The sequence below is a fragment of the Monodelphis domestica genome, chromosome 5, assembly GCF_027887165.1.
Source record: "Monodelphis domestica isolate mMonDom1 chromosome 5, mMonDom1.pri, whole genome shotgun sequence".
In the NCBI taxonomy this organism is placed as follows: Eukaryota; Metazoa; Chordata; class Mammalia; order Didelphimorphia; family Didelphidae; genus Monodelphis; species Monodelphis domestica.
The window spans coordinates 25,925,618-25,935,670 of NC_077231.1; the positions used below are offsets into that span (position 1 = coordinate 25,925,618).

The 10,053-nt window shown below is 53.3% G+C and overlaps 1 protein-coding gene across 3 annotated transcripts in view; it reads left to right on the plus strand.

Moving 5' to 3' along the window:
* The window catches only part of NEMP1 (nuclear envelope integral membrane protein 1), a 52,959-nt gene extending 42,976 nt beyond the window's left edge, over window positions 1-9,983 (plus strand). For all 3 annotated transcript variants that reach the window (XM_056797824.1, XM_056797823.1, XM_016427227.2), the window contains exons 4-9: window positions 1,187-1,259; window positions 2,615-2,708; window positions 3,047-3,161; window positions 3,646-3,871; window positions 4,211-4,384; window positions 5,567-9,983. In XM_056797824.1, coding sequence (XP_056653802.1) covers window positions 1,187-1,259; window positions 2,615-2,708; window positions 3,047-3,161; window positions 3,646-3,871; window positions 4,211-4,384; window positions 5,567-5,750 — 866 coding nt within the window. In that variant the 3' untranslated portion in view covers window positions 5,751-9,983. The remainder of the gene's footprint in view (window positions 1-1,186; window positions 1,260-2,614; window positions 2,709-3,046; window positions 3,162-3,645; window positions 3,872-4,210; window positions 4,385-5,566) is intronic.
* Window positions 9,984-10,053: the final 70 nt, after the last annotated feature.

Consider the following 10,053-nt stretch of genomic DNA (forward strand, 5'->3'; position numbering starts at 1 on the left):
CCCCAGCCAGGCCAACGGTCAGGATCCATTTCCCGATGTGCTCTCAGCAGAAAGATTGGCGGGATTCCTGCCCTCTGAGTGGGTGATATGGAAGTGTTTAAGCACCAGGAGGCAAAGAGGAGATGCCTAGACCGAAGGGCTTAAGGCAAGACTGACATCGTGTGGGCCTGTGGCATGGGAGTCGTCCGAGGCAGAGGTGCCCTCTGTGGAGGGGTGCTGCTGCTGCACTGGCCTTGCCAGGCCGTCCTCCAGCGTGCCGCCGGGCCCTGTTCTAGCTCAGCTTTCCTCTCAGCGAGGAGAAGCGTTGATGGACAGGGACCGGGGAGCCAGAGCCGCAGAGACCCCTTCTGGCCAGCCAGGAGAAGGGCGGATGGGATTTTTGTCAGAAGGGCACGTGGGGTGGGGGAGAGCTGGGTGGCTCAGTGGATGGAGAGCCAGGCCTAGAGACAGGCAGTCTTGGATTCAAATCTGGCCTCAGACACTTCCCAGCTGGGTGACCCTGGGCAAGTCACTTGACCCCCATTGCCTAGCCCTTACTGCTCTTCTGCCTTGGAGCCAATACACAGTATTGATTCCAAGATGGAAGGTAAGGGATTAGGAAAAGGAAGGGGGGGCAGGCCAGGCAGGGATCTGCTTATTCTCATTCTCTGGAAATATGCCTGACTTCTCCCCAGGGGAGCAGGAGCTGGGACATTCCTAGGGGCCTGGAGTCAAGAGGACCCAAGTTCAAATCTAGCCTTAGACCCTTGTCACCTATGGGACGCTGGGCCTCACCGCTCTGTGGGAGAATGGGGATACTAACAAGCTTGCCTTGAAGGGTTGCTGGGAGGGTCACACAAAAAGGTGGTTCCTGCCTCTAGGATTTATGCTTCTGTTTAGATGGGTTATTTTGGAACTTCTTTATTAGCTAAACATGACCTTGTTCTGTGTATTCCCTTAGACCAGGGGTTCTCAACCTTTCTAATGCCGTGACCCCTCATTACACTTCCTCATGTTGCCGTGACCCCAAACCAAAAAATGATTTTGGTGGCTGCTTCCAAACTGACATTTTGCTACAGTTATGATTCGGAATGTAAATACCTGACATGCATCATGTATTCTCATTGCTACAAATGGAGAGGTTGAGAACCGCTGCCTTAGACAGTCAGGCTTTCTTTTAAGCATATGTTTTATTTTTTCCCCCCAGGATTTGACCCCAAACTCTTCCTAGTTTTCCTCCTTGGACTTTTGCTTTTCTTTTGTGGGGACTTATTAAGCAGGTAGGTTGCCCGTCAGCAAATGCAGCTCTGCTGGGCTCAAAACTAAATTGCTTTGCTATTTCCATAAAAGCCATAAACACGTTCATTCCTAATCTATTTGGCTAGCCTCTGCCCAGGATGGGGAAATCATCCGTTTTCTAGTGTGAGGTTTTTATTTGTCTTGTGTTCAGTGAGATTGCCAACAACGTAACTTCTTGATCGGTTTGGCCGTTATGATATTTGTCTACGGCTAGGAAGATGTATGATGAGAGAGCCCTCAGACATCATCTTTCGTACATGATGATGTTCCGAGTGCTGGGGAGGACTCTCAGGAACTTAACTTTATAGGACTTTGTATAAGCAGAGAGACTGCAGATAATCAGAGTCAAAATAAGTCAGAGAGACTGAATAAGAGGAAAGTAATTATTAATCATTTATACTGTAGGGCTTCATGTTTTTATAAAGAGGTTACTTCCATCTTAGTAGATGGTTTAAGGAGGGTTTATCCCGTCCAACCTTCCCCTCCATGTTGGAATCCCTTCTATGGTACCCCTGCCAGTCTTTCTTTGGAAGCTGGTGGTGATGGAGAACTTGGAGAAGGCTGTTGAGCAGAAAGAGTTCTGGAAGAGGCGATTGGGAAGACCTAGTCCTGGCTCTGACCCTGGGCAAGGCCACTCCTTGTGGGACCCTCTCCCCTCCTCGGAGAGTGGACCTGCCCGATCCTTATGAGCAAGATCATTGCCACATCCAGGTGAGGACGGGAGCACCAGCGCATGGCGTCTTTGAAGGACCACTCGCCATTAATGCTAACAGTCTCCCAAGAAACCCTACTGCTTTGGGCCAGGCCTCTGGCCTTAAAGGCAACTTTGGGCCACCCAAACACCCCCCTCCCTCTTTGTTTTTGTCCTCTTGTCTCTTTTTGCCTTTTGATTCATCTAATTTATGACACCCATTCAGTTCAATTCCAGAAACATCTGTTAATTGCCCACCATTGCATATGCATATACTGTGCTGAGTAAGCCTGGGGACACAGAGGCAGAAATGAGTCAGGCCTCGCTCTCCAGAAGCTTACCTTCTACTGTAGGGGCACAAACTGTCCATAGAGAAGTGAATCAAGATCCAGAGCGATTTTAAGAGACACAGAAGGAAGAGAGGGAGAGACAGAGACAAAGAGAGGGAGAGACAGAGACAGAGAGGGAGGGAGACAGACAGAGGCAGAGAGAGCAATTTCTCCTAAATGGTTTCATATTCTGTAGGGGATGATGTGTACCAGTAACAACACTTGACACCTACAGAGACTAATTGATCTAGAGAAAATGACCCTTTATGCAGAAAATAAACCTGAATAGTGTCTTGAAATCATTTTCTGTTTGCAGAAGCCAGATTTTCTACTACTCCACTGGGATGAGCCTGGGGATTTTGGCCTCTCTGCTAATTGCAATTTTCCTGATGTCCAGGTTCATGCCCAAGGTAGGTAGCTCAAAGGCTCTGGGCTTTGGGTTTATTTTAAAAGTCATCTTAGAAAATTAACCTTGCCCAGAAAAGTATTTATATGCGACGGAACAAACTGGCTGTCGCGTTTCATCTGAGCTCGGTAGGGGACGGGAGTTTCCCCAGCTGTTAATTCTGCAGCCGTGCTCTGCCAGTCCTTGGCCATCATTTCACTCCTTTTAAGTGCAGTTCTTTGGGAGAGCGGCGGGGCTCAGTTAGCCTCTGCAGCGGCTGGTGCTTCATCATGGCAGTTCCCGTTGGCTTCTCTTCTGTCTAGGAAGTCTTGGGCTAACTTTCCGCTTTCCCTCCTCCTCTAGAAAAGCCCCATCTACATCATCCTGGTTGGAGGCTGGTCCTTTTCCCTGTACCTAATACAGCTGGCTCTGAAAAACCTACAGACCATCTGCCGGTTTTACTGGCACTACCTTCTAAGTAAGTGTTGCGGCCTGCCGAGGACTTAACGAATGCCCAGTCAGTTCTGCTGGGTCTTAGCCCCGAGTGCTCCTGGATCTATTTGATTATCTGCTTGGCTTAAATTAAAATGCCTCCCGGCACAGAGCTGAGCTGGCTTCATTTACTTTATGGATGCATTTTTAGAGCTGTAACACCTTTGTGAATATAATCATTTTACGTTGGCTAAAGAGGAGTCTGAAGAACTGTGTGCCGGCGTAACTCTTAAAGAACAGAGCAGACCAAGAATCGCCCTCACGTGTCTCACGTGGGGGGAGAATCTGGGATTCCCAGCCTGGGTTTCTTCAAGTAGGTGGCGGGAGGATAAAGAGTGGCGCGGCTGTGAGGGAGACGGCCTGTCTTGTTGGGGAAGAGAAGGCCGGGTTAGTGCAGCCGCCACACCTCTGCGGCACCCTTTCCCCGTGCCTCGGAGCGCCGACCCAGCGTCCCCCTCGCCCTTCCCCAGGTTACATGCTCGTGGTGGGCTTCGCGAGCTTTGCCGTGTGCTACAAGTACGGCCCCTTGGAGAACGAGCGCAGCATCAACCTGCTCACCTGGGCCCTGCAGCTGACGGGCCTGCTGCTCATGTACTCCAGCATCCAGATCCGGCAGATCGCCTTCGCCCTCATCCTCATCGCCTTCTGCACCAAAAACCTCGAGTACCCCATCCAGTGGCTTTACACCACCTACAGGTGACCAGGGCCTTCCCCAGAGATTCCTCGGGGGCCGCCTCCTCCCTTCCGGGCCACTAGGTGGTGCCAGAGGCAGCGCCCAGACCTCCGGCCCAGGCTTCCAGCAGGCCGCAGCTCCTGGGGGCTGGGGCAGGCACCCGCCTCACAGCCGCAAGGCGATTCATGGGGAGCCCATCCCCCACCCAGCCAGAGCCAGCAGGACGGGTCCCTGTGCTCAAGGATCCGCTTGGGAGGCTCTGGGTAGGGGAAGGAGGCCTGGGGGGGGGGCGGGGGAGAAAGTAAGGCCCGAGGGCTTGGCCAGTGTGGTTCATCTCCCCGCTGTTATTTTGTCGAGCGCAGGAAGGTGTGTAAGGCAGCAGAAAAGCCGAACCCCCCTCGCCTCCTGACCGAGGAAGAGTACCGGATCCAAGGGGAGGTGGAGACCCGCAAGGCCCTTGAGGAGCTCCGAGGCTACTGCACCAGCCCCGAGTTTTCTGCGTGGAAGGCCGTGTCTCGGATCCAGTCTCCCAAAAGGTACTGCGCAGCTGCTGTCTGGGGCCTTCCTCAGACGCATCCTGAGGGCTAGCACCAGATGCTTCCGATCTGCTTGATAGAGTGGATGGCTTGCCCCAAGGCCAGGCTCCCCCAGAGACTCGGGCTCCCCCCAGGGCCCAGGCTTCCCCCAAGGCCCAGGCTCCCCCCAGGGCCCAGGCTTCCCCGAGACTCAGGCTCCCCCCCAAGGCCCAGGCTCCCCCAGAGACTCAGGCTCCCCCCAAGGCCCAGGCTCCCCCCAGGGCCCAGGCTTCCCCCAAGGCCCAGGCTCCCCCGGAGACTCAGGCTCCCCCCAAGGCCCAGGCTCCCCCCAAGGCCCAGGCTCCCCCCAGGGCCCAGGCTTCCCCCAAGGCCCAGGCTCCCCCCAGGGCCCAGGCTTCCCCGAGACTCAGGCTCCCCCCCAAGGCCCAGGCTCCCCCAGAGACTCAGGCTCCCCCCAAGGCCCAGGCTCCCCCCAGGGCCCAGGCTTCCCCCAAGGCCCAGGCTCCCCCGGAGACTCAGGCTCCCCCCAAGGCCCAGGCTCCCCCCAAGGCCCAGGCTCCCCCCAAGGCCAGGCTCCCCTCAAGGCCCAGGCTTACCCCAAGGCCCAGGCTCCCCCCAGGGCCCAGGCTCCCCCGAGACTCAGGCTCCCCCCAAGGCCCAGGCTTACCCCAAGGCCCAGGCTCCCCCGGAGACTCAGGCTCCCCCCAAGGCCCAGGCTTACCCCAAGGCCCAGGCTCCCCCGGAGACTCAGGCTCCCCCCAAGGTCCAGGCTCAGCCCAGCCTGCTCACAACTGGGCCCTGTAGATGGATTGGGCTGTTGATTCCAGCTTCCCTTAGCTCTCAGGGGAGCAGCCTGTCACCCCCGGTTCTCTCGTTCTTGCCTTGCCATTTCAGGGCTGTTTCCCCCCTCCCCCGAGAAGCTCAGTACTCACGAGTAAAGGCGTAATATCGGCTGTCCTGGCAGCACAGCGTTTATGGCTTGTAGTCCATAAAACGGTAAACACCGTAAATGCGCCGCGCTCCTTAATCTCTCCTTATCGGGGTCGTGGATGACTAAAGGCAGCAGGCTGATTACCTGCTGAGCGTGGTAGAGGCAGTCTGGGTCTCCCCGGAGCAAGGGGCAGGCTGGCGGCTGCCGCCGGGGCCGTCTCCCCGTGCTCCCGACTCTTCTCTGTGTTCCAGGTTTGCCGACTTTGTGGAAGGATCTTCTCACCTCACACCCAGTGAAGTCTCTGTCCACGAGCAAGAGTATGGCCTCGGGAGCAGTTTTGCAGAGGACGAGATCTTTGCGGACATGTCCTTCGAGGACGAGGAGGAGGAGGACGTCCTGTGTCCCCCGGTGCTACAGAACCATTTAGTGTCTTAGGGGCTGCCTCGGTATTTTCACACAGACTGAATCCCTTCAAGCGCTCGCGCCCTCGCACTCGCTGCGTGTGTGTCCGAGGGTTTCCTGGCCCCCTGAGGCTGGCATGAGATGCCACTTTAGAGGAGCCTCAGGGGCCTCCTCTCTGAACCCCTGCTGGCGTGTAAGGATCTCGCGGGACGCCAGGGCCCGAGTCAGCTAACCAAAGAATAGGGGCCCTTCCTTCCAGCGCAGGCGAGTCCCCTGCTCCCCTTCTCTCCAATCGCAGGCCCTCTCACCGTGCCGTTCCTGCTGATGCTTTCATAGCCCTGGTATTGGGCTTGGGCCCATCGCAATGCCCGAGTACTGCCATTCAGTACTAGTGCAGACGTGTCTTCAGAGAGAGGGCGGGGAAAGTCTCCATCTCTGCCTCTTCACAGGGAAGTGCACACGTCTCTGGGAGCTTCCTGTATCCCCACCTTGGTTCAGATGGCTTCAGGCTGAGCTTTGGATTTGGCCTTTTGAGGAGAAGTTGCATTTCTTTCTCTTTGATTTTGACTGAAATTAAAATAAGTTGATGCTTCAATGTGGCAAGAATCATTGGATCACACTGTTACACTTGTCAGCCGTTTTAAGTCTCAGGAATTAGAGTGGTTCGACTTTGGATTAATTTCCTCTGGTCACAAGAGACTTTTTAAGGGTTCCTTATGGAACGTGACACTTCATCTAATACTATCAGTTTTCATTCCCTTCGTTGGTCCCCTGTTCCAGGAATTGTCTCCTGCTTTACCCTTGAAGTGGTTTTAGCTCATTGTTTCATCAGCAGTTTTGTTGGTCTTTTCCCAGAAAAGCCACTTAGCTTTGTCTGGGTCGGTTGGAGTGGGATAGTCGGTGTCATTTTGTTCTGGAAACTTTTGCATACTTTTCCCCTAGAAGTTCCTTCCCCCTTTATGCACTCAGGGACCCCCTGCCTTGGAGTTGCCAGAGAAACCAGGCAGTGTGTCTGCTCCCTCTTCCTCTTTCTGTCTCTTTTTTCCCTTCTTTGCACCCCGTGCAGTCTAGGGGGGCCAGTGGAAGAGGCTTCATCTAGGATATGGTCTTCTCAGAGCAGGAGTTTTCTGCCATGTGCCTCTGGAATGGGGACTGGGGACATGAGGGCAAGGAAGTTGTTTTAGTCTCCCAGTAAAAGCTTCCTGATTAAAAAAAAAAATCCCTCTTTATTCAGCTGCCCGGCGTTGAAGGGAGCAGCCAATTTGACCTCAGGATGTCCTCTCGCCCTTGAAGGAACGGAAGCATTTCCGTGATCTTTTCCATCGTGTGTGGCTCCGGCTCTTTATCGGCTGAGATGGAGGGCCTAAACCTTCGTTTCAGTCTCTCACCAGAAGAGAGGCTACCACCGACAATGGGGTCTCAGAAGAGCCTTCCATCCTGCGTCGGGTGGCCACGCTGCCAAGTGCCTTTTTCTCGTTTGACTTGCCTTGATGTCATTCAGGAACCTCGTGGAATTTAGACCTCTTAGAAAATTAAATTTGCTTAGAGAAGAGAAGTCCATCAGAACAGCTTACTCGGGTGTGGGCTTCACAAAGCTCTCCCGTCCCATTGGGAACAGGAACGCAATGGTGACTCTTGGGCAGGGATTCTCAAATGCCTTGAGCTCAGCAGCTGACTTTCAAAATGGCGGTCCTGAGACGATCCTCTGTGTGGCCAGTGACATGATACAGTCGTTGGGGGAAAAGAATAAGTAGTGCAGGAGTGGGTTATTGCCAGTGGCACTTCCCAAAACCTAGGATAACCCCGAGGTATCGTGAGTAATCCCGGACTGGATGTTCGTTCCTCAGAAAAGGAAGGGGCAGCCCCATAGTAGGAACGGAAGAATCTAGTGCTTGTTGGATAGGATGGGGATATGGGTGCGAGGAAGGAATTTCCTGGGAGTCCTTCGAGCCCTGGAGGAGTATATTGCTTCTCTGGGAGGGAGAGGAAGAATCTTAGACATCTCCTTTGGGAGACTTGCTTGGGCCCTGGCCGATTTGCCTGCTCCCAAACAAAGCTCTCCCTTTTGGGGTTGGTATTCAGTAGAGTAGACTGATGAAGCCAGTCCACCTGCCTTGCCTGAGTCGGGGCGAGGTGGAGTGGGATGATTTGTGCCCTTCCTTCCGAAAGGTGCTTCTGTGCAGGGGCAGCAGGATCACATTTGACATTTATCTCCTTGGAAGTCGGTGCAGATGGCAGCCCTGCCGAAGCCCCAAACAGACCTTGAAAGCCAAGGACCGGCTCTTTTGTGTTGTCATGACCTGGGCTCGAGCTCCCTCCTTGTGTTGTTCTGCCCCAGGTGCTTCAGGGCTGTGCTGAAGAGATTGCTTGGCTTCTGAGCTTCCCCCTCTGCCGCTTAGCCTCCTGCCTCAGTCGCTACTTGAAGCCCCCATTTAATTTTCTTTGTCAGTCAGAGCTGCAATTTCAGCTCTGCCTCTTCTCTGGGTTCCAGACGGATTTCATCAAGGACGACTGAGGGGATAACTACAGAGTGGGCTGAATGTTGCAGCCGCGTCTGCTGCCCTACATCAGGCCAGAAATTGGCCCAAGGGCCCTCTTTAATCAACGCTGGCCATCTCTTGCCCTGTGGGGAGGGAAGCCTGGCTGCCTTGATCTGCCAATCGGATTCTGCCAGCTTCAATTCAGTCGCCATTGGACCCCTTCCCAGACCTCGTCAGAAGCTCCCAGCAGCCCCCTTTAATCCCACCAAAAATGAGTGATCTCTAGCCAGATCTCTTACTCCTGTGTCGCGGGGGCCAGGAATGACCCTTTGGATCCCAATGTTCTGATCCACCCCAGCCCAAATCAGAGCATCTCCGTGTATGTGGGTGCGATCTGTACAGCTTGGGGGTAGGAAGGGACCAGAGAGAACCTGGTAAGTCGCATCCAAGCACTGATATCTTCCTCCCAAGCCTTGAAAGTGGATTGGACTTGGTCCCTTGGTCCCTGGGACTTTGCTTCCCCTCTGCAGATCCCACCCCAGCCAGAAGGCAGAGCCCCACGGAAGTGGGTGGAAGAACGTTCCAGGTTGCATGCTGTTTTTCTTTGAAATGAAGGGAGAGTTAGAGAAGAGGAAATGAGATGGCCTTTAAGTATCCCCTCCGGCCCAGTCAGACAACACCCCATGGAACTGTCGGAATGGATCGGAACCGCCGACGAGGGTCGTTTCCCATTTGTTGTGTCTACACGTTCTGCCAGCACTGAAACCAAGTAATGAATCTATAAAACAGACATTGCCCACAGCCAATGCACGCTTCTGGCTTCTGCAGGAACAGGAGTAAACTGAACTATGCAAGTAGTGGAGCTCGGGCTCCTGTGAAATCTTGGCTCTAGTATCAATACGGGTTTGGAATTTGCTTTTTTAGTAAATGAAACCTTGGGAATCAGGTTCCAGTTCCGAACTAGGGAAGGGTTTCCCTTAGGTTTTACAAGCTAAGGCTGACTCCTGAGCATTCATTCAATCATTCAACAAACATTTATTAAAGGGGCAGCTAGGTGGCTCTGGATAGAGAGCCATGCCTGGAGTTGGGAGGTCCTGGGTTCAAATCTGTCCTCAGATACTTTCTAGCTGGGTGGCCCTGGGCAAGTCACTTAACCCCAATTGCCTAGCCCTTACTGCTCTTCTGTCTTGGAATCAAAACTCAGTATTGATTCTAAGACAGAAGGTGAGGGTTTTAAAAAAACGTTTTTAAGCACTCACTGTGTACTGAGTATTGCATTAGGTGCTGAAGTTGTTAGAAAGCTCCTCCTCCTCTTGGAGTTAAATGCCTTAAGGGTGAAAGCTGGCATTCCAGGAGCACTATTGAGGCAACTTTACACCAAGACCACTGCCCCTTAGCAGGCTCTTGGCCTCACCTAATGCCTCTTTCCTCTGTGACAAGTTTGAAGATGGTGACAGTGTCTTGAGTCACTCCCAGGAAGTTACTTGTGTTTAAATCCATTTTGGGTCAAGCTAATCATTACTGATGAGAGGCATTAAATCTCAGCTGTGCTCTTCTCAGAGTAGACTGGGTCCGCCATGTGCCTTTGGAATGGAGGGAGGGAAGGGGGAGTATTGGCTGGTGGGCAGTGCCTCAATGCTTGCCTTTTTAAAAAGGCGTTTCTGTTACGTGTTTGGAATGTCTTTGTAGCCTCCCTTCATCCCTCTCCCCCTTTAAAAAATATTTTATTCACTTGATCTTTGTCATATAGCTTGTAAAAAGTTTTAATAAAGTTTTATACACTGCACGGTTTCCTCTTCTGTGGGTCTTTCCACCTCCCTGGCTGTCTTTAGCTTCCCAGGATGGACTTCCATCGT